The sequence below is a fragment of the Podarcis gaigeae genome (assembly GCF_964106915.1).
Source record: "Podarcis gaigeae genome assembly, chromosome: 10".
In the NCBI taxonomy this organism is placed as follows: Eukaryota; Metazoa; Chordata; class Lepidosauria; order Squamata; family Lacertidae; genus Podarcis; species Podarcis gaigeae.
The window spans coordinates 34,085,609-34,113,545 of record NC_139686.1 but is presented as its reverse complement, the minus strand read 5'-3'; the positions used below and the strand labels follow the sequence as shown (position 1 = coordinate 34,113,545).

Sequence of the window (27,937 nt, the reverse complement as noted above, 5' to 3'; positions counted from 1 at the left end):
ATTTTGGAGTATTAACATTGTGTGGATCATCCGGTCGTCGTACCAGGGATAACAGGGGGGAAAAATAGAGGAAAGCACTGAGGCAGGCTACTAAAGTCTGGGGGAAACTGGCGATGACAGCAAACAAAATGTTACATTAAAGGATTTATTTAAGGAAGACAAGATGCCTTTTGAAGTGTTTAACTCATTAAGGGAGAGGTTTTTAAAGCCTGGGAAAGAAGAAGTGAAGAATACTGTGAGTGATTCACTGGGACACTTCCAAAGGTAAAAACTTAATGTAAACTTCAAAAATGTAAGCAAATAAAGTTTAGGTTTAAATCTGGAAAGGAAATTTGTAAGTGTAATTGAATAAGCAGCATATACAAAGAACTGTACCTTAGTAACAAAGTAATGGGATAAAACACACACACACAACCCCACTATAAAATATGAGCTGCTAAAATATGAAATAATTGCAAAATAGGCCTAGTGTTAAGTATTTTAAATATTGTTGATAAAACTTAGACAAAGCTGATTTAATGCTAAATAATATCCAGAAAGAGAACCAAAGGAAAATAAAATATCAATAAAAAGAACTGAAATAAAATAAACATATACTGAAAATAAATGTGAAAATTTCATGCGATTTTATATCTATACCATGTATCTAAATTTATATCCATGTCATGTTTTAGAAACATAGAGGTGAAACATAGAGCACAATTCAAAAATTGTAGCTTGTGTAAAACTGAAATTGCAAAAGTGACCATGAATCTGATTAAACTCTTTGATCTTCTGATGCATGCAGCTAGATAGTCCAACTTTACTTGATTTTGTCAGTACAGGTGTACTTAGGATCATAACCAGCATCAATTTAAATGCAAGCTTTTTAGCTTAACTGGATTATGTCTGTTTGTCTATAATATGCTTGGATATGTTAAAAATTGGCAGTCATTTAAAAGTTTATAAGAGAAAAACCATAGGGGTGAAAGTGCAGAAATTCACAATATTCACATTGTTTCAAATACACAAATTTCCTGAGGGAAATGTTTCAGTTTGTCGCAGTAAAAACAACAGAATGTTGTGCCACTTTAAAGACTAACAAGTTTACCATTAATCTTCCAAAGAATTGAAAGATTCAGACAGTTAGACTTTTCTTTTACCAGCCAAATAATCAATTGATGTATTGTCATGGGGAGCATATCATTTTTGCAAAACAGCACAATTATTTGTTAATAATAAATATTTTCTTTATGTATTTCTTTATGTCATTTCTATGCTATCCCCAAACAATAAAGTCTCTGGGCAGCTTCCAATATTTTACAAAACCACTAACAGGACTCACTTAGTGTGTGTGTGTGTGTGTGTGTGTGTGTGTGTGTGTGTGTGTTATAATATACTATTATATTATCATTTATGTAGCTTGCAATGCTATCTAGGTTGCAAACCTGAGATGAAGCATCACTAAAGACAACAGATCTAATTCTGAGGAAACATGCATTGGTTCATGCTGCTCATATATAATGACTTATTCATACTTTCTGAATGTACAGATATAGGACTTGTAGTTTTCTGTTTTGTCCTTGGTAGCCAACTTGTCGCATATCTTACTTTCTTGTAAACTATTTTAAAAGACCCAAACAACCCACCATCTGTAGATATATAATAAACTGCAATATCATTTTTGAATTTTATTACATGCAAAGCTTTTTTAAAAAAACACTTTTAAGAGATGCCTCTTCTCAAATAATATATTTCTGTGACATGTTAGGACAGGTAGATGAAAATTTCAGAAATAAAATGAAAGATGAAATAAGGAGCATTTATTAGTCAAAATCATGCTTTGATCTGGTTAAGGTGTTTGTTTTTTAAAATAAGACCTGTTGAACTATAAAGACATCATAAGCATTTAAAGATATTAATACTGTATATGCTATTAAATGTAAAAACTGCTAGAGTTCCTAGGATTATTTTGAAGCTTTCCCAGTTTTTCTTCATAAATATTGTTAGGAAGATATGTTATGAGGAAGATATTTTTTCATTGGCCAAGGACATTTGGTTAATATACCTACATATACCTACAGATTTCCTTCATACACCTACTAATATACCTTCATACACCTACAGATTTCCTGCTTTATCATATTACATGTTGACATCAACAGTGAGCTGAATTTGACAGTTACTATGCTACATAAATTGGGTCTCCCTTCTATAACCCCTGCACCAATAAACCCATCTATTCCATGTACTTTTAAGTCTCAGTAGATTCCTGCTGCTTAGGCCCTCTCATTGTCTCTGCCTCAAGCACTGCTCCCTACATTGCATCAAACCCATATATTTTATTTAATGCTCTAATTTCTGCATAGCAAAACAAGAAGCATCAAAGCAACCTAGAAAGGAAAAGTCACTCCTGTATGCTGCAACAAAACTGGTCCCATAAAGTGCTGCTCTAGATAGTCACCTAGGAACAACAGGGTGCAAGACTGGCCCTGCAGAAAATGTTTAATTTGAATCCAATAATAACAAGGCAGATAGTTTTGGTTGACAATTGTGCATTTAATACTTTGAAATTATTTAAAGAAGTATTGCATTTGATGACTGCATTAAAATCCTTATAGCTCTAATCAGAATTAGCCAACATGGTGCCCTCCAGATGTTTTTGACTGCACTTTCCATTATAGCTGATCATTAGCAATGCTAGTTAGTACTGATGAGCATCCAGCAACATCTAGAAGGCAGCATGGGCTACCCCGGGAGGGATCAAACAGAGTCTCCACAGGCAACAAAGAGTGAAGGCAAAGTATACTCAAACCCATCCATGGTGGAGAAAACCCATCAGAAGACAGTAAAAAAGTGAGAGAGAAGTGCATCTTTAGAGAAGATAGGTGCTTAGCGCTTGCCATTTGAGTATCATGCATGGGGGGGGGAGGCATAAAGTAAAAATGACCCTCCTCATGAGCCCCTGGTAGACAAGAGAGAAGCATCATGTTGTGTATTGGAAGGTGATTAAGATGTCTTGTCCCTTTCCTAGAGCAAGACAACTTTAGCACCATAATTTGGTTTTGTGAGTTAACTCAGATGGGTACATGTTTTACACATTTCTAATTGACGGACAAGAAATCACCATGTTTTCAGCTAGACTGAGTACTGGTCCCTGAATCTGAAAACCACATTCAGGTTACCTCCTGGAAAGTCTCATTTAATGACATTAGAAAACATGGGTTACGTTCTGTATAGAGCTTCCCAAACTGCTATGCCTAGAAACAATGCAATGTTGGTATTTTACATGGATTAGATACCATCTTGTCCTTTGCCTCGGGAACAAAATATCTTGGGCCAACCCTGAGAAGGTATGTATATACATGGTCATGGTGGGTCGTTTGTATACAGTGGGATAAGAGGGAAATATAACGCAGAAAGTATGCACAAATACAATTATGTTATTTACAGTGGCCATTCAAAAAGCTGTTGATAAGAACACAACTTGCTGCTCTGGAAATTGTAGGTGGGTGGCTCATTTGACCTGGGAGGGGGTGTTCAGTCCCCCTCAGAAGCCATTAGGGCCTCCAAAGTCAATGAAGCCAACTTCAGCCCCTTCTGGACTGCATTCCTTCTAAATGTTCAGGTTTGCCATCTAGGGGTGTTATTAGATCTGGCCTTGTCTTTGGAGGTTATGTTGCTTCTCTTCACATCCCTTTTAACTTTTGGATTGTGTCATATTTATATTATGTCACAGTATAAGATTGAAAGCATGTGAGCAAAGTATTTTCTACTGGTGATCTTGTTCCTGGAAGAGGTCATGGAAAGGAGTAAGTGGTTATTTGAAGAAGGGCTTCATGAATTGTTAAACCACTTTGGCAACGAGGCATTGCCCCTGCAAGTCCACAGGTCTTTTTTCCAGAGACATCTCAGACCAAACATGCCTCCCAGTTGCAGCTGTGGTGGCAAAGGCATGTCTAGCTCAATAAATGCAAGACCAGTGTAGCAAGATAAGAAAAGTTCTGAATTACTGCAAGAGCAAACAGGAGGTGGTAAACATCACTTGAGAGTTCCAGAAAGCTCAAGGGTAGTCCAGATGGCAATCTAAATATCCCTGTCAGTTCTTCTCCTCACTTGACCTAACTGCTATTGCTTACAGAATTAATTATGAGAAGGCAATTATTCCAGTCAAGATGAAGAAGAATGTATCTGAACAGATAAACTGATTTGAACCTAATTAGGAGAAACCCTCTATGGCCAAGAGCACTGTGCTTTGTGACAGATGTTCAGCTACTGCCATGCCAGGCAAACTTTTTCATCTGATTGCCAGGTGCATTTGCAATAGAAGTCTATGAGCCTGCATAATGCTGTCAGAATGGTGGTCCCAACATTCTCTTGAAACCATGGGTAATATTCAATTGGGTTGGTGCAGAAACAAAATGGACTTCTGCTCATGCAACTGGTCTTCTGGTGCAACTTGCAAGCTGCTTTGGAGGATTGGAGGACACCTCTGGAGCAGGTTTGTCAGTGGGGCAGGAAGAGGAGGAACTGCAAGGGAAAGAAGAGAAAGAGGGACTAATGCACAAACTGAAGTCTATCTGTTTATGTACCAACACAATGGATTTCATCAAATCCCTTTGGAAATAAGCAGGCCAAAAGGTAGTGGCTGTAGTGAAATCCAAAACTAGCATGTTTGAAGGTTAGATTGCAGGTCCTCATAACAGAAACAACTAAATGCACAGAACTTGCTGGATTGTGTCTCATTGTTTTAATAGCTGCCTATGCATACACACACACATATTGCTGTTAGCCGTCTTGAATTTATTAAATGAAATGCAGGAAAGAATACATGTTTCTTTATCTGAAAGAAATGTTTCAAATAAATTAATACAGACTTAGGTTTTTTTGAGGCATAAAATCTCCTTTGGGAGCGGGGGGGGGCGACCCGCTCTTTTAAAAAGCACACCATTTTTTTTATTTCCAAAGTAGGTTTGCAAAGTCTCTTACACACACTTCCCAAGTTCCCAACCATCAGCTGATTGCCATCCACTTGCGAAATGCTGGGAATCAGCACAGCCTTTGGTCCAAGCCCTGTCTTTACCTGTCTCTCATGTGATGTCACAAATGATATCAGGTGTAGAGCAAGTGGGAATGGCTTGGCCAAAACAGCCGCACAAGCAAAATGGGGAAGTCTAATTAGGCCTATGGGTTGGATGTTTTCCACCTATAGGTATCATGATGTGTGAATGGGCCTGAGACAAACCTGACAGCTGCCCCAGAATTTCTCTGAAATCTTCAAGGCCTTATGCAAAACCCCCAGCTGCTTTCTTTCACATGCTCCGGTTACAATTAATTGGAAACAGCTAACATGGGAATGTAATTGTAGCAGCTAATCAGCGTATTACTTCAACTACACATCAACAGCTTGTCCTAAGAACATCTTTTTACTTTTACTTTTTTAACACCTTCAGAAAAATTGATGGAACCAACCAAGAAGAAGATAACATTGAATTGAATGAAGAAGGAAGGCCTGTGCAGGCCGTGAGGAAACCTTTATTTGACTGCTATTGCTGTGGACTTCCCAAACGTTACATCATTGCCATCATGAGTGGCTTGGGGTTTTGCATTTCTTTTGGAATTCGATGCAATCTTGGTGTTGCCATAGTGGAAATGGTTAACAACAGCACAATCTATGTCAATGGAAAGCCAGAGATGGAGGTGAGTAGGGACATATGTTATTTGATACAGAGAAATGACATCCCCATTTAGCTGGGAAGACAATGTAAGAAGTCCGTATGCCAGATCAGATGTTTGAAGGATGATAGCTAAGTGCTTTCATTTTTGTTTGTTTTTTTTAAAATAATTTTTATTAAATTTCATATTTCTAAATTAAACACATCAAATCTAATTGATTTGATGTGTTTAATTTGGAAATATGAAATTTAATAAAAATTATAACAATACATATCATATAATCCAATTGTTTTCCAAATTATAAATTTTTGTGGGGGGTACCCATGCTTCTTGATTGGCAGGAGTCCAATCCTCAAATATTTGTTCTGCTTCCATCTTAAGAATGATGTTTCCAGTCTCCTCTTCTCAATACTTGTCATTACTCATTTTCCTTTCCATTTTCCTCTGATATGCTCCGCAAGTGGGTTGAAAAAGACAGTCTTATTTGTATTTCTGTGTGGGCTTTGTGCTGCTCTCTTGTAAATCACTCTCCTCCAACAGTCCTTTCCGCTCGAGCGAGTAATCGCCATTTTTGTCGTTCCGATGAAATACAGTCTAGAAACTCGCTCTTTAGCTTTTCCGACCTGTTGCATCGTAAATTAGTCTTTTGGCAGGAGGGCTGCTCCTTCCAGTTCGCAATCTCCTCGAAAATAATATATCTTCGGCTCGCCCTCCCCAAGACCAGCTCCAGCAACACAGGTCTCTTATCAAGTTTCCATTCTTACTGCGTCACAAGAGAGAGCCCTTCTTCTTTCCAAATCCTTCACAGAGTAAAACCTTTAAATTCATAATTATTCCCACACAATTCATTTTTAGTCCCATTTGCAATTAATTTCTGTGACAGATCTTCAGAGGGAGGGTTATTAATAATCACATAAAGTGCTTTCATTTTTGTATAGGTATTCAGATAGTATAAGGGCTCGTCCATGCTTCTGCTTGTCTTCTACCTAGAAAGCAGAGGTTTCAGAGAGGTTTTGCCTTTGCCTCATGGCTTTCCGCTGGAAAACCCACACTAGAAAAACCTAGATAGGAACAAATATGCAATATGTGGAAATACCTGATTACCAATTGTTTTAATTCAGCATCAAAGAGCTGAATAATAGGTGAGGCTACTATCCTAGGCACACTTACCTAGAAGTAAGTACCACTGAACACAGTGGTACCTACTTCCAAGTAAAGAAGTATATGATTGAAATGTAAATATGATAATTATAGGGCCCACAATTCTAGGTGGCAGAGATATGTGTGCTTTGCCAGAGTTGTGGAACAAGCAATCCACTTTAAACCAGCTTGCCTATTCAGGTAGATGATCCACACTTGTTAAAACTTTTAAAATAGCTAAGATTTTGCTTTTCTCTTCTGTCTCCAATCTATGGTTACGGTCAGTAAAATATTTCACATGGTATGCCTCAAATAAACAAAAGCTCTTCTTGTTAAATGGGACTTGTATTGTGCATTTAATGATATCTTTCTAAATGAAAAAAACTTTAGAAGGGAAATTATATAATGGCCCTTATAATATTTGATAATTTAACTGCACCTCAACTAACTGATAAAAAGGCAGTTGCAAAGTGACACAGTCAAGGTAATTTTCATAGCTTTTGGCAAGACAAAATTCCACAAATTTTGGTTCAGTGCTCTGCATGATATTGCATCTCCAAAGTGAGTGCAGGCAATCATGTGACAAAATGTATCTTCTAAACATTGGTGTGCAAATTTCATATGTATATGTCTTATTTGTAGAAAGCACAATTCAACTGGGATCCAGAAACAGTAGGACTTATTCATGGCTCATTTTTCTGGGGTTACATTGTAACACAAATTCCAGGAGGCTTCATTGCAAATAAACTTGCAGCTAACAGGTATGATAAGATAATATGATGTAATAAAGTAATTACTACAATTTTATATGTTATCTAATGCCGTATTTTTAAAAACCAAGTTATAGTACATGAACGCCACAGTAGTTTTAGCAACTGGGAACTGCTTTGTGAACTTACACAATGAATGTGATGATGATACTATCTGTGACATTAAAAGGCAGAAGTATACTAGTTACTATTTAATTTTAATGATTGTGTAGGTAGGATGAAGGTATTCTGCTCCTTGTGTAATAAGCCCTGGATGTCAACTTAATAAAAGGAAAGCCATTTCAGTTGCTCATCTCACTAGAGAATGTAATTCTAGATACACAGTGATCTGTAGAAATAAAACGGTCTACATTTTCCTACTGTTAATCTTATCATAATAAAAAGATACAAACTCATCCACAGAGAGGTAGAATGACTTGGGGGCTGTATTTATGTATGGCCATTTGTGGAGCAGAGTTGTACTGTATATATCTAATCAGATTCCCACTGTCCAGCACTCAATTTTGGCCATTGCTCAGGATGAATCCTGAACCCAGTAAGGCTAGATACTGGCTGTTGGAATATCTTGTGACCAAGATATGTAGTTGGCACTGAATCACCTATGCCACTTTGCCAACCTGCTGTCTTCCAGATGTTTTGGACTACATCCCCATCCACCTGCACTGGCTGGTGATAATGGGAGTTGTAATCCAAAACACTAGGAAGGCAGTTGGTTGGCAAAAGCTAATCTATCCTATGTACTCATTGAACAAAGCACAACTTAACAGTAGCAGTTGGCAAAGGTGTCATAGGCAGCGTCTTTGCAGCTTATTGGGAGGATGAGGTGGCAGTGAGGTTGTCATGGTTCAAACACACCAGCAGAGCCAATCCAGCCAGTGCCTATGCACTGTGCTGACCTTATCCTCCAGCCATACCCCTAGTAAGCCTCAGCAACAGGAGATCAGGCAAGCGCTGTATTGCAACTCAAGTATTGCAACTCAAAAATAATATTCTGAGAAAAACTTGGCTTCAGGTTAAAAACCTTATTTTGTCTTATGGCAATTGCAAAAGGTTAAGAATCTATTTCAAATCATAGTTTAGTATACATTCTATAAGGCTTTTGATTTTCTGGTATTTGGTAATAAAAGGACGAGGAATGTGACACACGTGAATATTGTCTTTCAAGAACAGAGTCTTGTTGATCAACATCATACATAATTTAAGAACAGATTTCATGCTGGCAACTTCTCATCATTTCTGGATTGTTGAAAGCCACCTTATGAACAAATTAAAAGCTGCTTTTTAGGGTGATTCCCCACACTATTTGATTCCTACATGGAAGGCATTTTGATGTAGGAATTAATATGTAAAATGTGTGAAGATGGTTAGGTGCAATTTCAGTGGGTCTACTCTGAATAAAACTTGAATGTCACTCATTGTGTTTTCTTCTGCATGTACAAGGAAGCTATGGCCAAATAATATCCAATCCAAAATAACTGCAATAATAGCCTTTTTTGTATTTAATATTCCAAAACTTAACAGTAATAATTTTGTACAGAAAATAACTTGCCTTCTACACCTTTTCACAAGCCATAACTAAATAAATTAATTTAATCCTGCTGAAAACTCTGTATTCAGTGAGTAATAGTTAAAAAGATCATAGATGTTGAAACATCTTTTGTCAATGAGTTGTTGTAATCTTATTCCTTAAGAATTATAACTGCATTTTATGCAATATTGCTTTTGAAAAGAGCATCAGTGTGGCTTGCTGACACCTCACATCACTAAAGCACATGCCCAGTTTCCTGTGGATTTGCAGATAGTTCATTTTTTGTGAGATTATGGTTTTTGCACTCATTTTAAGAAAACAGGAAGCTGCCATCTTAGGTGAGACTCTTTGTCCATTTATCCCAGCATCTTCTACTGACTGGCTGACAGTGGGGTCTCTGGTACTTTAGACATACGCCTTTCCTGTCACCTGCTAACCCATCCTTGAGATTTCCTGGGATTTAAACTTGAATATTCAGCATGCAAACCAGCCCCCATGTACTTTATTGCTGAGGCACAGTGAAGAGCCATCTACAAAGTCTTCTGAAGAACATGACATGTTCAGGTTTTAGAACAAGATTACTGTACTTAATTCTGAAGTTTGCCAGAGTAATATGTTGAACTAATCACAAAATTTTATCCACCATAAGAATGTGGATCAATGCAAGATGAGTCTTATTCAAATGCAAGTCAAGTAACTCAGATGTGTCCATGTAAAAAATTGGCAAAGTCATCCAGGGTCACTGTTTCTGAACATCAGGTCTAAAAGAGGAGATTTTCCCCAGAAAGCTTATGAACATAATTCACATATTATATAATTGTGTTTATATAAATCAAATGATAATTTATGGGCAGGGTCTTCACCCAGACACAGAGAAATCACAAAAGGCTGACTGTAATCCCTCTTCTTTTAGTTTCTGATGGATGACATGATTTAGCTATGCACCTCTTAAGACTTTATAGCATTAACAGCTGTTTATATTGTTATATATGTACAATATGAAGTATTATCTCTCTATAATAGGGGGAAAATATTGTTCTTTCTTCACAGGGTATTTGGAGCAGCTATTTTCCTAACTTCCATGCTAAATATGTTCATTCCTGCAGCTGCCAGAGTACATTATGGTTGTGTTATGTTTGTAAGAATTTTGCAAGGTCTTGTGGAGGTAGGTATCCAATATATTTGTCTAAGATATCTCCTAAGAACATATGAAGAGCCAAGATAGATCAGGCCAAAGGCCCATCTCGTTCAGTATCTTAATCTCACAGTGGCCAACCAAATGCCTAGGAGAAGCCTACAACCAGGGCGTGAGGGCAACAACCCTTGCCCCACATGCTTCCCAGCAACTGGTACTCAGAGGCATAGTGTCTGCAATACTGAAGATGGCACACAGCCGTGATGACTAGTAGCCGTTGATAGGCTTATCAGTGAATTTATCCAGCCCTCCCTTGGAAGCCCTTTTAAGATCGGTGGCCATCGCTATCCTATGGCAGCAAATTTAATAGTGTAACCATGCTCTGTGTGAAGCGTATGACAAAAGTACTTTCTTTTGTCTTTGCTGAATCTTCCAATACTCAGCTTCATTAGATGTCCCAACTTCTAGTATAGAAGAGGGAGAAAAACCTTTCTCTAAACACGCTTACATGTCATGCACCATTTTGTACACCTTTATCATGCCCCGCTCACTCCCACCCCCAATTAAGAAGCCCCCAATCTTGTGACCTTTTCTCACAGGCGAGTTGCCCCAGTCCCTGCATCATTTTGGCTATCCTTTTCAGGTATAGCAAACAGAACTGGATGCAGCGTTCTAAATACAGTCACATCAGAGATTTGTATGAGGTCACACTGAACGTTGACTAATTTAGAATGGTTCACAATAGTTTTTAAAGTTTCTGTATGGTAGGTTGTACTGTGCAATCCTCTAGATGTTTACTTATAAGTAAGTCCCCGTTGAGCACAGTGCAGCTTGTTCCTTACAAAGGGTGTATTGGGTTGAATTAGTACTTGACACCAATGTGGCGTTATCATTATATAGCAGACGTTCAACATTACCACAAGTGGGCACTATTTCAAAATCCTGTTAGCTGCTGGAATAGTGAGGGAAGATTGATTTTGTGGTGGCACCTACCTTGCAAAAATAGTTATATGAGAAGCAAACTATATTTGATGTTCAGTGCCACACTGTGCACAAAACTTTAACAGTACTCAAACATAGCTATCCAGTGAAACCTGCACTTCTTTGAATTTTAGGTGGCTAAACTGAGGATGTTCCCCACTCCACCAAACCCAGGACTGGATTAAGACCTTTAGAGGTTCTAAACACTTAAAAGATTTAAGTGTTTAGAACCTCCCTATATATATAACCTGCCCCCCTATATATATAATTCAAAATATAAACAATAATAAACCATAAAATAACATTTTATTTTTCAAAATGAAACAAAACCTACAGTAAAATGGAAAATGTTTATTTTTGTATACTTCCACTTGAAAAAATACCTGAAAAAATTATCCTACTTTTCTAACGGCAAATCAGATTCTCAAAACTAATGTTATGTAACACATCTGCTTCTATACTTAGTTGAGATAAGGCATCCAGCTTGCCTTCTTGCATAGTTGTCCTGTTGGGATTATTAATATACTTCAAATGAGAAAATGAACACTCAGCTGAGCAATTTGTGATAGTTAATGTTAAAAATCTGGCAATGGAAAATTTATGTGGTGCCCCATTTCCCTTGATGCCCTAAGCATGTGCTTGTTTTGCTTAATGGTAATCTAGTCCTGGCCAAACCTCTTGATTCGGCTTCATTGTAGTGTGGAGTCCCCTGCTTACTAAGATGAAAGTCCTTTTGTGTGAAGTCGGGCTTATTTTCTTGTGTATGCATAGAATTACAGTCGTACCTTGGATCCCTAACGCCCTGGAACTCAGACGTTTTGGCTCCTGAACGCCGCAAACCTGGAAGTGATTGTTCCGGTTTGCGAACGTTCTTTTGGAACGTTCTTTTGGAAGTCTGACGGGGCTTCTGCGGCTTCCGATTGGCTGCAGGAGCTTCTTGCAACCAATCAGAAGCCGCAATTTGGTTTTCGAACGTTTTGGAAGTCAAACAGACTTCCAGAATGGATTCCAGTCTGATACGTTTTTTATCTGATACGTTTGCCAGGGGGTGACCTACCCAGCATGTCATGGAATGTGGAGTAAATGGGCACCTCCACTTGAAAGAAGTAGACTAGCAACCACATCTTTCTGTGGTAAGTTTTCATATATATTTTTGAGAAAAAGTTCGTGTGTACTGTGACTTTAAAGAAAGCATAACAATAATTATAAATAATAGGGTCTCAGGTCACTCCTCATTTGAGGGCTTCTGACTGTTTGCATTTCAGGGGTTGAAAGGCATAATCTAGTTCCCTGGAGGAGATCTTTTAATATCCCAAGAATGCATAACCTGTCATCAGTTTCTTTCAAAATGGAGTCAAGGGTAAAAGTCTTATCTGCCATATCTCATTCAAGGGGAATGGTTCCCATTCCCCCTTTCAGTTGTGAAAATATTAGAAGTATATTTTAGTTCTTCTCTCTCCATTTAAATTCCTCTAATTTTTTTACCTTTCCACATTTCTTTGCCAATTCAGATTTTTGCTGGCCTGTTTACCACTCACCCACATACTTAATTTTCAGACATTATTTTTCTGCTCTGTCTTTTTCTAGTGGCTCCCCATTTGTGGAATGCTCTCCCCAGCGAGGGTAACCTGGCAACTTCGTTACGTAGCTTTAACTGCTAGGCAAAATAAATAAATAAATAAATAAATAAATAAATAAATCCTCTTCTTCCAGACCTCAGGTTAATTAAACAATTAAACAAATTAATTAAATTTTGCCTTTTAAACAGTATTATTATTACTTTGTTTGTTGCTGTGTATTTATGTTGTTATGCATTTTTGTGCTCTTACATTGTAAACCACCCTAAGAGCCTCAGATGAAGGGTGGTATAGAAATTTAATAGATAATAATCTGTCTCTCAGCTCTGGTCTTCTCACTTATACCTCTCTCTGTCTCTTTTGGCATTATCCTGCTAGAATAATTCATTCTCCCTCAGTGTCTGAACTGCTTCCCTCTTTTAAGTTCCAGTTTGTCTGCATACAGTGTGAATATTTGACTGAGTGTGCAGATATAGTAAGCTAAAATCTATTTCTTTCATTAGGCAACTTGCTGTGTTTGATTTAGTTAATGCTTGAAAAAAAGTGGTTGGAAAATACCTTTTAGGTTATACTACACACATCAAGCATGAATAATCACAAGTTAAACGAGTTCGGTAATGAATTATTCCAAGGGCAGCTCCTAGTGAGGTGTTCTCAACATGCCCAACAGTGGTTCATATGTAGGTTAACTCTTCATTAACAAAGTATGAAGCAATGTCAATTGAGGAAAAGAAGAACACCTGAGTCTGTTCATCCCTTGGAATAATTCATTAGCAACACTAGTAAAGGCCAAACTAGAATTTCATGGCTTGTCTATATGAGTTCTCAATATGATCGAAATAACATGTATTTTTTTAACCATTCATCACTAGCATCTTATAATCACAAAGTCTATTAAATCATACTCCTTAGAATTGTTTTTTTCCTGACTTCTTACATTTCACAGTACATTTAGAAACATTTCCCCAAAGGGTTTCTGTCCCTTTAAGACCTCTCAGGATGACATTCCACAAGTGTAAGTTCTCTTCCCATAGTGCTACAGCAATGAGCTGTACCTGCTGAATCCTGCTAACCTTCTTAAAGGGACAGAATCTTTTGTTTCTGTTATGTCAGTCATGGCCAAACATGACCCTCCATCTGTTTTGGGACTACAGTTCCCATCATCCCTGACCACTGGTCCTGTTAGGTAGGATGATGGGAGTTGTAGTCCCAAAACAGCTGGAGGGCCAAGTTTGGCCATCACTGTGATTACATGCACTGACATGCACTGTTTAGGACGATTGTAAGTCTTTCCTTTTGTCAACTGGCTATGGTACAGTTTTTCAGCAGAAGACCCTGCTGCTGTGAGCTACCTGAATTAATAAATGATAATGAGTTGGAGGTGTTGGAACACAATTATTGACCTATATACACATGCCTTTTATTTGCAGGCTCCTATGCGGGGGCTGTGGTTGCTATGCCACTAGCTGGCGTATTGGTGCAGTACATAGGATGGTCATCTGTCTTTTATATATATGGTAAGTTTTCTAGTGGCAAAAATGAATGCAATTAAAACTGTACAAGTGGTAGCCGCCTTAAAGAGAAACGGGATACAATATAGATGGGAGTTCCCAGAAGGGATCGCTTTTTTCTATAAAGACAAAAAAATTAGACTGACGGATATACAGGAGGTGGAGAAGTTTATGAGAAGGTATGAAAGAGAGCTGGGAAAGGTGGAAAACAGATTAAGGGTTAGAGAAGAGGAAGAGGTGGACGAGAGAAGGAGCGGACAGGAGGAAGAACAGGGAAAGGAAGAGAGGGAGGTGGAACTAGGAGATGAAGATGATGAGGCCGTAGTGGGAGAAGGAACGGCAGAAGGAGAGGAGCTCTCAGGAAACAAAGGCATTAGATTTTAGCTCGAGACCTCGGTTAGAGGTACGGTAATAGATAAAGGTAAACAATAGCGCACACATTAAAAGAATTTGGATGATCAGGATAAAAATCAGCTGGAGCAAAAGATCGGAATTAAAATAGTGAATAAAGTAAAATATCTGGGAATCTGGTTATCCCCCAAAAATATAAACCTAATGGAAGATAATTACAATAAGGTATGGCAAGAAATTAAGAAAGATTTGGACACCTGGCATAGGCTGAAATTATCATGGACAGGGAGGATGGCTGTGATTAAGATGTGTATTCTCCCGAGATTGCTATTTTTGTTCCAGAATATTCCAGTAATTAAAGGTACCACCTGTTTTTAAAATTGGCAAAAAACTCTGGCCAAGTTTATATGGCAGGGGAAAAGAGCCAGAGTCAAGTTTAAACATCTTACAGAATGTGGCTTTGCAGTCCCGAATATAAGGCTCTATTATGAGGCAGCTTGCCTATGTTGGATAAAGGACTGGGCCACCCTAAGGAACACGGATTTACTGGATCTAGAGGGCTTTAATATTAGGTTTGGTTGGCATGCCTACCTGTGGCAGGAGAAAGGTAGAATCCACGGAGGCTTTTCCAACCATATAATTAGAGGCTCACTACTTGAAGTCTGGAACAGGAATAAAAAGCTGATTGAAAGAGGTACCCCATGGTGGCTCTCCCCAGTTGATATTATTAAAATAAAAAAATTAAATATGACAGGTGAAAGGTGGACATATGAGGACCTTTTAGTTAAAACAGAAGAAGGTTGGAAGTTGAGGTCATATGATGAGTTGAAAGGCAAGGTCAAGGAGTGGTTACATCTTCACCAAATTAACGCATTGTGGGGTGAACATAAGAAACAGGGGATGAGTGAAAAAAGGTCGAGATTTCAAGTGGAAATTCTAGAAAGCAATAATAAACTCCTTTCCAAAATGTATAAACAATTACTGGAATGGGACACTAGGGAGGAAGTGGTGAAGGGAGTGATGGTTAAATGGGCTAGAGATCTCGGGCACAATGTAGAATACAATAGATGGCAGACACTTTGGAAGAAAGGTATGAAGTTTACAGCATGCGCAGCACTCCGCGAAAATTTAGAGAAAATGATGTACCGTTGGTACCTGACCCCGGTAAAACTGGGGAAGATGTATAGAATAGTAGACAATATTTGCTGGAGGTGCAAAGATAAGGTAGGGACCTTCTTCCATATTTGGTGGACTTGTGATGGGGTGAAGGGATTTTGGGGACAAATTTACGAGGAGTTGAAGAAAATCTTGAAGTATAACTTTCCCAAAGCACCCGAGATGTTCCTTTTAGGTATGATCGAGGAGGAAATAAAAAATACAGACCAAACTTTCTTTCAATATGCCACAGCTGCGGCGAGGATTTTAATAGCGCAAAGATGGAAATCCCCCGATATGCCTACGATTGGAGATTGGCAAGTGAGGCTATTTCAATACATAGAGTTAGCGAGATTAACACAAAGAATTAGGCATCATAATACTGTGAAATTAAAAAATGAATGGACTAAATTTTTAAGTTATACCGAGATTAATTTGGGAATTAACAACTTAACAGCAGACGATAACTAATACCTGCGACGTTTAGAGTTATTGATAGTACAACTGCTGAAATTGTAAAAGATTATATACTCCTAAATCGAGTTGGATGGAAGTCTATTATCTGTAAGTTTTTGAGTTTGTCTTTTTCCTTTTTTCTTCTTTGTTATTCTTTTATTTATTTATTTATTTTTTTGGTAAGTGTGTCTTGGTAAGTGTATTTTCGTTTTGGTATATGTATTTTCTATGTGGTATGTGTACTTTTTCTTAAATAAAATTTAATAATTAAAAAAAACACAAAAAAAACTGTACAATAAAGTTCTAAACTATGTTAATATAGCTGTGCTCCAGACTTTTTTTTGCTCCTTTTTCTTTTTTTAAAGGGGTGGGGTTATTAGTTTAGCTTTATGCTGCATGGACTTTGAAGACACTCGAACTCAGGACGCAAGGGAGAAACGTGCTAAGAGGAAGGCACGCTTGGCAAATCCATACCGTGATCAACTCCCGCCTGGAAACCAATGTCCCCACTGTGGAAGGACGTGTGGGTCCAGAACTGGCCTCCACAGTCACTTACAGACTCATTGTTAAAAATGTTTATGGAAGATAATCTTACTTGGCTACAAGTAATCGCCAAAGAAGAAGATTATTGAAATAATATTGCTAGATGCTTTGACTCTTACATATTGTGCTGAACATGAAGTAGTGTTGACCATTTCATGTTCCCTTGAATTCCTCTGCAGGAATGTTTGGGATTATCTGGTACATGTTCTGGCTGTTGCAGGCCTATGAGAGTCCAGCTGTTCACCCAACAATAACCACCGAGGAAAGAACTTACATAGAAACAAGTATAGGAGGAGCCAATCTTGTCAGTGCCAGTGTAAGTTAAAATACTGTGGTATTCATTTTATTTTTTGTTACATTTTCATCCCACCTTTCCTCCAAGGAGCTCAGTGTTGCCTACCTGGTTCTCCTCTTCCCCATTTTTATCCTCTCAACAATCCTGTAAGGTAGGTTAGGTTGTGAGACTGTGACTGGCCTAAAGTCTGTGAGTTTTATGGATGAGTTGGGAATCTGAACTTGTATCTTAGTCCAACACCCAAACCACTATGCCATGCTGGCTGTAGTGCACCTTGTTAGTCTTGGCAGATAGTTCATTCTTCAAAACTACTGTACAAACATTTTACAACCCTACCTCATAATTTTGTATACAATTTCCCTGGTCATTGTTGCAAGTTCTAATGTCAGATTAACACCCCGCTCCTAAACTTTTATGGCCATGTGTCTTCACTGATATCATTGTAATGTCCCTATATCACTGATGTTGTGTCATATTTTATGCTGGTAATATACCCAGCTTGAAGTTTTTAGTGGTTCCCCCAGCCCAAAATGGGTAATTCCAATTTTTTAAGCTATGTTTTCTTATAGAACCATAGTGCTACAAATGAAAAAACTTTACAATAATGTATGATTTTGCTGTTTTCTGGTGTGTGTACATAGGGACTCTAAGAATGCTTAGAAGTGTGGCATCACTTATTGTCAGCCTTCCAGTTTCTGGGCTCTGGCAATGCAAACACATCAAAAGCGGGTTTGGATAACACAAGTTCTGTAAATGTAATAGACCGGAGTACTTTCCCCCTATTTTAGTTTCAAAGCTTTTAGCATACAGTGGCTGACTATTCCTCACTTTTCTCAGAACATGAAGGTCTGAAAACTTTTTTTAAAATTGAATATCTCGGTATTAAGTATTACATGAGTATGTAAGTATTACATTACTTATGAAAATCACTGCATAGTGTTTGCATTCTATTGCTGAATTCAGATGTTAAATACGGTTAAATATGTAGTCCTAAATACACATACTAGTAAATGAGCCCCACCAGAATTGGTTCACACAGTAGGGCAGAACCACAGCAGTCATCTCCCTGTAGTGGCAGCAAGGTAGTGTTACCTGGATGCACCAGTGGAACCAATACTGCATTCCTGCCAATTCATTGGTGTAGCTCCCACGTTGCCCATCCCCCCGGTAAGTGGCAGTGATGCTGCTACTGGGAGACTATTGTTGTGGCTGTGCTCCACAAGGTGAACTACTACTGAGCCACAATGCACAGTGGAACTTTCTTAGTGAGTAAACACACATTAGGATTGTGTGGTACAATTGATATTAGAGAGGACATTCTTATCAATATAGTTGTATAACAGGTGTAACTGCTGCCACAATGCAGATGATTCTTCAAATTGGACATTCTCTCTTCTAGAGATTTAGTACACCATGGAAACAGTTTTTCACTTCAATGCCGGTTTATGCAATCATTGTGGCAAACTTTTGCAGAAGCTGGACTTTCTACTTACTGCTGATAAGTCAGCCTGCTTACTTTGAAGAGGTCTTTGGATTTGCAATAAGTAAGGTATGTGAATGAATCCAAGGTCTGGTGTATTTTTAGGACTCTGGTGATAAAAATGTGAGAGGAAAATATGAATCCCTGTGACCCACGTGTGTGGGGTAAATTACAAAATAATCTGCTGGGTGCCTGGATTCAAAACATGGGGCATAACACACTCTCCAATAGTAGTGAGCCACCAGTAGCAGAGTTTAAACACACGAAAGTCAAGCAGCAGTGTAGTGTTAGGAATATTGGTAGTTAGACCCTTTTATCCCGTTTAGTTGCATATAGTGGTTGCCCCTTTCTACCCTTCTTGCAACGAACTGCTAAGGCCACACACTGCTAAGTAAGTCAAAAATGCTTTACTTACAGATTCAAAGGTCAGATTTATGGATTTATCCAAGCAGCAGCAAGGAGAACACAGGCAGAATACTCTTGAGTAGAATAAACAGAAAGATAGCTTCAAGCATGTGCTTTAAGTGCTTAGGCACATCTTTCTTGCTCAGTTACATGGCGCAGAGAGCGGAAGATCAGGAAGAGAAGGCTTCACTTCATCCCTCATCAGAGAAGATGGGGCTAGGTTGACCGCTTCATGCATGCTATTTTCCCAGAAAAAAAATCAGTAAGGTTGAGGATCCTCAGAAGTAGCCATGTTGGATTTCTGCATTTGTATCATTGTTTCATAATCTGGTACTGTAACTTATATGGGTATCTCAGTAGAGTCCCAGCCAGGTAGTGATTATATCCATCAATTCAAGCTCAGCTTTAGCATGAAGTGCTCCCAGATCATTCACTGCACTGGTTTGATTGGATAAAGCAGACAAAACACGGGCACCATTGCATTCATATACATACAGTACACATCCACAGAATTGTGTGTATTTACTTTCAGGTTGGCCTTTTGTCTGCTGTTCCACATATGGTCATGACCATTATTGTGCCCATTGGAGGGCAGCTGGCTGACCTTTTACGCAGCAGAAGAATTTTAAGCACAACTGCAGTAAGAAAAATAATGAATTGTGGAGGTATGGTTACGTTTTATAGATAGAATGTCTGAATTATATGTTACTACCTAACGTAGAAATGTGTGGTGTGCAGCTTATTGTGTGTAATTGTAGATCAGCTTTGGCACTTGCCAGTGCCAATGTCTTGGAAAAGATGAATTGGGTATTACTGCATGTGCCACATGGATGGGCATTTCCTGTTAAAGAACACTAGCCTTTCCGCGCCTTTCTTAGTTACTGATAGTGGATTGGAGAATGGGACTCATTTGCCCAACAAATTTACCACCATTAACTTTCCTTCTGCATAACTGGGTTGCATAAAGCAACACCATTACTGTCTTTGATTTATATACCTGGATCTGGTTGATGCAGAGCCCCAGAATATGTGAGATGTCAGTCTTGGTACCTATACCTTTTAGTAATTGATTGGACTGTTGCAATAGTGAAACAGGATCATGTCACTCTTCCAGAGGCTTGCTTCATGCATCACAAGAAGTAAAAGTTTAAAACGCAGTGTCGTTTAACATGAGCAAGCAGGGTATTGGTGCACACCGTGCAAAGGTTTACCACGTTCATTCCTGCCATGCCACAGATGCAACAAGTCAGTCATCTGAGCCCAGGCTTGGTTACTGCAAATGGTTTGAACAATCTTTAATTACCATTGATTGTTTATTATGAGGAAACAAACTACAAGCCCTCATTCAGATGACACAGCAAATCAGACTCTGCAATGCAGTGACAGCGGGAGCAATGGAGGAGCATTTGAGCTGCATGCAAACTGGCCAGTGTCAGTCAAGATATGTTATTGGGGTGAAATACAAAACCATTACCTATACTTGCCCAGCATATTACTCTCTTTCAGGACCATCTTTGCAAAGACATATGGGGCATTTCTATGGAAAACATCAATGAGAAGACTCAGATAAAATCTTTCTTAAGATGCTCTTTTAAAGAGTATGGAATTGGGGGGGGGGAGGCTTGGCTGAAGGATATATTGCATCAAAACTAAACCAAAATGGGAGAAAAGAATGGGAAAGGGGAGTTGTGTGAAGAGGGGGAAAGAGCTGATAAATACATAGATAAGTGCTAACGGTACAAATAAAAGGTGTGATTTTTCATAGAGTTACATAGTATACTGGGACGTGGGTGGCACTGTGGGTTAAATCACAGAGCCTAGGACTTGCCGATCAGAAGGTCGGCGGTTCGAATCCCCGCGACAGGGTGAGCTCCCATTGCTTGGTCCCCGCTCCTGCCAACCTAGCAGTTCGAAAGCATGTCAAAGTGCAAGTAGATAAATAGTTACCATCCGGCAGGAAGGTAAACGGCCTTTCCGTGCACTGCTCTGATTCGCCAGAAGCAGCTTAGTCATGCTGGCCACATGACTCAGAAGCTGTACGCTGGCTCCCTCGGCCAATAAAGCGAGATGAGCACCGCAACCCCAGAGTTGGCCATGACTAGACCTAATGGTCAGGGGTCCCTTTACCTTTTTACATAGTATACTGTGAGTTTAGCAACAGAGAAGAGGGATCACAGTGAACAAATAACTCTTCTTCAGTAGGAGTATGGGAACAGAATGTAATATATTGCATTTATCAATGAATTGTTTTCCCCCTCTGTGTTATTTTCTGCAGGTTTTGGAATGGAAGCTACTTTACTTTTGGTAGTTGGCTTCTCTCACACAAGAGGTGTTGCAATCTCTTTCTTGGTTTTAGCAGTAGGCTTCAGTGGATTTGCTATTTCAGGTAAAATGAAAAATATTTTTGGTCTGCTCAAGGCATTTTCTCTATGACTGAAGAGAGTAGCCCTGCATTGTTGACTAATTTTCTATGTTACAGGATTTAATGTCAACCATTTAGATATTGCCCCCCGGTATGCCAGCATCCTCATGGGCATCTCTAATGGAGTGGGGACACTGTCAGGAATGGTGTGCCCCCTCATCGTTGGTGCAATGACTAAACACAAGGTAAGATGTGTAGATTGTTTTCCCTGGAACTATACTCAAATGCATTGCAGTCAATTATCACCATAAAGGATCGATACCCTTGCCTACTGCAAACCATCCTCAATCATTTTGAAAAATATTATTGACATGTTTAAGGACTGATCCTTCACTTCAGTAGGTGTAATTTAGCATTAGTGAATACTTGATGTGCTGGTTGTTGAAAAAGGCTGAATAAATAAAATATGCTTTTCTCTTATTTTTACTCATGTGCTCTGTTAAAATAGCCCAAGAGTAATATGGAAAATTCTATGAACTTTCCTGTGTTAGACCTCTGTGATAAAAGGTTACAACAGGAGATGTCAAGAAAGACTTGACTTCCATGGGATCAGGCCCAGCTGCTGAGGTCCACACACCCCAGCAAAGGACTGACATCTATGCTCTGGGAGCCTGTGCCAGCATTGCTGCTGCCCCTTGACCCAACTAGGTTTTCCTGCCAACACAAACCCTGTCCCAGGTCATGCCACAGCCTCCCATTTCTCACCCTGCTTGGGCCTGGTACCGCTAGGAGTAGGGCCAGGTGGTTGCCATGTTATATAGTGGTACCTTGGGTTACAAACACCTCAGGTTACAAACACTTCAGGTTACAGACTCCATTAATGCAGAAGTAGTACCTCTGGTTAAGAACTTTACCTCAGGATGAGAAGAGAAATCGCATGGCGGCAGCACAGTGGCAGCGGGTGGCCCCATTAGCTAAAGTACATCAGGTTAAGAATGGTTTCAAGTTAAGAACGGACCTCCAGAGCGAAATAAGTTCGTAACCAGAGGTACCACTGTATTTCCCAATAAGGACACCAGGGGTTGAATTTTGGAGCATATCACATGATAACTGCCCAAGCAACCACTCAGCTCACATTCCAACAGTCCCAGGACACCAGGAATTCTGGTCCATGGAAGGAGTGAATCACTCATGGCCACAGAACTGCCACAATGCTAAGAAGGCCTATACCAGCACTCTGGGGACTTCTCACGAGTCCTGTGCTGAAAGCCCCACTCGAATGCTGGACCTGCACCAAATGCTTCTCTGCCATTATAGCAATCCATATTTCTGTGAAATAAAGCAAGTTCTGCTGTGTATTTTGGTAATCCATAGTATCAGAGAAAAATAAATTCTTTCAAAATTCAGGTTAGAAAATAGAATGGATAACAGTCACTTCATTTCTCTAACTTCTGGCTTTATTTTGGATTCTTACTACCTGTTGCAAGTAATTTGTCCTATATCATTCCTCCAGACCCGCGAAGAATGGCAAAATGTCTTCCTAATAGCTGCCCTAGTTCACTATAGTGGAGTGATATTTTATGCCATCTTTGCTTCTGGTGAGAAGCAGGAATGGGCTGACCCAGAAAGTTTGAATGAAGAGAAATGTGGAATAATTGACCAAGATGAACTGGCTGAAGAGACTGATCTGAGCAATGAAACCTTCGTTAGCCCGAAGAAAACATATGGTGCTACTGTTCAAGATGACGAATGGCGAAGGAAAGCATTGCAAAAGCAAAAGGGAGTGGTGCAAGGTGCAGAAGAAGAGACTTCGTGTCAGTATGAAAATGGGACTTATCAAGATTCATCATAAATCTAACTGTGTATGATTTGTGTGATCGTTACAACCGCTGTACGAAACAAAGCAGTATCTATATTTATTTGGTTGGGTTCTTTTTGTAGATAATCATGCCAAATGGCTAGCTGTAAGATATTGTCATTTTCAACTTGTAGTACGGCAAAACTGGGTTCCCAGGAGTCCCTGTGGTAAACTTATGGATTCAGATCTCTGTGTAAAGATCACAGTCCTTTACATCACATGAATTTTCACTAAAGGCAACCAAGTTCTGGATGTACCATGTCACCCTTTAGTAATATAATTATGTTATTGGCTCTTAACACCATGACTACCCAATCCTTTAGCAGATCCCCCCCCCCCCCCGCTCTGTTCATCCCTTTCCGTATGCAACAGAGAATGTATTATGGCAGAGGAGAAAATGAAATGTTTAACCAAAGACTAAATCATTGACAACAAAGGCAATTTGTTAGATACCGTTTTGGGAAACCCACTGGAGAGCTTATTTTACTTCTCAATTTTTAATTGCTGGCAGAGATAACATATGGATCCCCAAGACTGGGATTTATTCATTTTTTAGCCTCTCCAAAATGTATATGTGTGTTATAAATGTTGATGTGTATTATGTCATTGATCATCAGCAAAGGATGTACAGGTTTGCTTGTTTATTACAATGGTAATACCCCATTTTTCTATAAAAAAATGTCTCCAAGAGAGCTGGAAATATGAAATCAGATAAAACAATGTTTAAAACGCAACTAAAGAATAAACAGGAAACAATACAACAGCAAGAACAATCTTTTCAATAATAGTCATTCCAAGCAATATTAAAACCCTGTTCAATTCAAAAGCCCTCTGGAATAAGTCAGGGTTTTACTACATAGTGTATGTCAGAGGAGAGCAATGATGGGCCAGGCAGGTGCCATGACTGAAAAGGTCCTGCTGTGTACCCCCACCCCACTTCAGGTGGTGAATGAATATATATCAATTCTTCATATCGGCAGAGGTGGTCCTTAACAGTCTGGGACCAGCTTATGTTTAGGTTCAGAAGGGCCAGCAATTGGCTCTACAAGGTGGAAGGGAAATAGGCAATTTAGGAGGCGAATGCTGTTCTTTGCTTCTGAAATCTGCTGTTATATACTTGCTTGTAAAGGCCCAGGCTAATGGAAACTTGGAGTGGGGGCAGGGAACCCACTGAAATCCTTTTGTGCAATTCTTTTGTGCAAGAGAACAGTTGTCCTCTTTAACTCTTATTTATTTCAGTGTAGTTTGCATAGATGATGTTCGCTTTAGGCTGGGTCCTATGTATGTTATGCAATGTATTTTGAGGAAGCAAACATGTATTATTTAAAAGGGGATCTGCTGGTTATTAAAGTTCTTACAATAATATTTTTACACCAAGTAGTATGTTTGATATTACTGAAAGGCCTAAATCTTTTCCCACCAACTCTGACAACCACATGGCAAGCATGCTGTATCACTCTCAAATCGCTACTGGCTTTTCCGAGGCTCGCAGTGTTTTCTGATTGAAGAATTTCAGTAAATGATGGATTCATTTGTTTTCATGTTATCACTCTCTCAGTAAAATTCAAGTGAAACCATTTTGTCACATTGTGATTCTTATTGACTCTGTCACGTTGTGCAGCTGTGGCATTGTTACAGAAGTAGTTAATCTGCAAGAAACTTGTAACAGCAGGAAGCAAGAGGAATCTTTCCATCCCATCGAAATGCTGCTACAATTCCTTCAAGGTTCTTAGTGGGAGGCAGAAAATGGTCAAAATAAAAGTGATTAAATCAGCCTATAACTTTAAATGTTGTTACATATATAGAGTTAGAAATTAATAAAAATGGTAGAATTTAGATAACATTTGGAGTACTGAAGGGAAGATTCCAAGACAATGTAAAAATGCAGGCTAAGCTTGCTTTCCCGGTCAGGGCCTCACCTGGAATAGAGGTTGTTAACATGACAAAAGGTGTTGATGGCCCACCAGAGAGAAATTATTGGGCCTGTGCAAACAGAACTCATGTGCCAAGGTTAGGGGAGGGTGTGATGCCACACAGCAAAGATTCTTGGGGAGGAGAAAGGAGGTTCCAGAACTCTGGGCAAAGGCCATGGAGGGCAGAAACATCTCAACTGGCTGGCTGAAGGCAGGGAAAGAAGCACTGGGATGTCTCGGAATCCAGCGCTGGGCTGCTGTGAAAGAAGGGCTTCTCCTGAGATGTGAATGCTGTGAAATCTCTCTCCATTGAAAGCTTCTGGTGTAAATATGTGTAGAATAAACCATATTTCTTAAAGACATGGGAGTCTCTGCCATGTCTTGATTCCCACCCGGAAACCCTGGAATCTTTGCTACCTGCTTGGTAGAGACTGGGGGTGGCACACAACCTTTGTAGCAGTATATATGTCTGATATTACAGTTGCCATTATTGAACTGGATTTTCCACCCACGATTAAGATACTAGCTGATTTCGGATAGATTTAGGGCCAGTCCCGAAGCATTCTTTTGCCTGAGGCAAAAAATGAAACAAGATGGAGCTTCCTATTCCATGTACAGAAGCTGAATGGACTGATCGTTGAGTCTTAACTTCAACACTGGTATGGCACAACACACCTGAGGTGAGCAGGCTCTTGGCTTTTGAGCTTAGGTTATTTATCCCAGGGATGTCCAACAGGTCGATTGGGATCTACTGGTCAATCCCTGGGAGGTTTTGGTAGATCGTGGTCGATCGCTGGCTGCCCCATCCACCCCCCCATCCTCTAGATCGCTATAACCGAAGATGTGAGTTTTCTCAATGAGGCTGAGTGTCTCCTTAGCAATCTATTGTTGAGCGCCTTTTTCATTTATTAGACCTGACCCCCCCCCAAATGGGACATTCCTCCCTAAGCAAAGCTCAACAACTTGGACCTGAAACCCCCCCAAAAGGGATGTTCCTCCCTAAAAAAAGCTCAGTAACTTTGATCTGAACCCCAGGTAGATCACTGCCAGATTTTAATCCTGTGAGTAGATTGCAGTCTCTTGGAAGCTGGACGTCCCTGATCTATCATTTTAGCCTTGATCTTGAGTGGTCTTTGGCAAGTATCTATTGCTCACCCTCAATTTGTCTTCTGTAATATAAGAATTGGAGTAAGCTCCGCCCAGTTTTGCAAAGCTAAACAAGACAAAGATGGCATAGCAGTTAGCCAGTACGGAGGAGATCAGAGTGCACCTCAGATATTCAAAATGACTGTGCAGTGAGTCTTATAAATACTTGTTTCAAATGATGTTTCTCTTTTCTTACAAAAACTAGAATAATATAATAAAACTAAATATTTTCCATGTTTTAGATTATGATAAGACTTAATCCTGGCAAGGAAATATGCTCTGGTCTTCATTACTTATAACATTTTTGCATCCTCTTCCTTGAAGTGTTTATATTATTCAGCATATGGTGTTCTGAAATTTTCCTTATCTTCCCGATAACACAAGAAAATATTGGAACAGCATAATTAGAAACATAAATATAACTTTTTGTCTAGTTTTTTAATTCATGCATGCTTTTGAAATGACATACTCTGTTTTCACCAATAATAATGTAATGCAGATTTATTAATCTTTTTTTATATGAAAATACTTCCATACCACCCATTTTTCTGTTGGACTCGGATTGGCTGCTCCAAGAACCAAACTAACCAGGATGTTGGAAATTTCTAGCTTTCTATTATAATTTATTTTAAAAGCAGCAGTGTGTGCGCGCACACATGTGCAGTGGGGGTGGGTGGGTAATTATATCAAGACTGGAGGAGGAGGAATTAACCTTTTCGTTCTCCACAGATTCCCCATTCTAAATTCCAGTTCTTAACTACGAACCCCAAAATTGGGATCCCCTCCAAACCTGTGCCAAAGTTTTGTAGTTGTTTTGCAGTGATTTTCAGCATTAACCCCTGCGTTTTGCAGCACCGCCCCCAACTGAGTAATTGATACATCAAACTGTGGTTCATGGTTAATACAGTGGTATCTCGGGTTACAGACGCTTCAGGTTACGGGCGCTTCAGGTTACAGACTCTGCTAACCAGGAAATAGTACCTTGGGTTAAGAACTTTACCTCAGGATGAGAACAGAAATCGCACGGCGGCCGCACAGTGGCAGTGGAAAGCCCCATTAGCTAAAGTGGTACCTCAGGTTAAGAACCGTTTCAGGTTAAGAACGGACCTCCAGAATGAATTAAGTTCTTAACCCGAGGTACAACTGTACCCAGAAACCCATGGGGCATGGGATCAACTGCAGAATTTGGAAAAGAGAAGGTCAACAACACCTGCAGGAGAAGGTGTGTAGAAGAAGGTAAGACTTCCAGAAGAAATAACACCAATGTTGGAAGTGTTGGTGAAGGGAAAAGGTAAATGGCCAATTCAGTGGGGGCCAGTAGCTGACTGGGTTAAGAGAGGAAAAGATCATGGGGCATGGCTGATTTTTCTAGGTTCTAGAGGAAAGAGAAATGGCAATCTTGGTTGGGGAGAAACAGCAAATGGGAATGATTTTGAGAGAGAGAGAGAGAGAGAGAGAGAGAGAGAGAGAGAGAGAAGGTAGTTTCAACAATGGTAGAAGCATCCAGCATCAGGCACACTCTACCTGTTATTTTATGAGTAGTGGACTCTGAAACTTGCTCTGTCTTTCAGTTATGGATCACATAGGAGTTTGTTTCTTTACTGGGAAAAAGTCAAGGTCACATGGATTGTTAGCTTCAGATGCTGACGGTAGATTTATGACCCAACCCTATGAGC

At 39.4% G+C, this 27,937-nt stretch overlaps 1 protein-coding gene across 1 annotated transcript; it reads left to right on the top strand.

Moving 5' to 3' along the window:
* Nucleotides 1-73: 73 nt before the first annotated feature.
* On the top strand, nt 74-24,730 carry SLC17A8 (solute carrier family 17 member 8). The gene is made up of 12 exons (XM_083699627.1): nt 74-264; nt 5,433-5,679; nt 7,438-7,556; nt 10,144-10,258; nt 12,255-12,342; nt 14,217-14,303; nt 16,982-17,118; nt 18,497-18,646; nt 19,515-19,647; nt 21,258-21,368; nt 21,462-21,589; nt 22,858-24,730. Exons 1-12 carry the CDS (start codon nt 164-166, stop codon nt 23,194-23,196), a joined length of 1,755 nt encoding a protein of 584 aa, XP_083555753.1. The 5' UTR covers nt 74-163; the 3' UTR covers nt 23,197-24,730.
* Nucleotides 24,731-27,937: the final 3,207 nt, after the last annotated feature.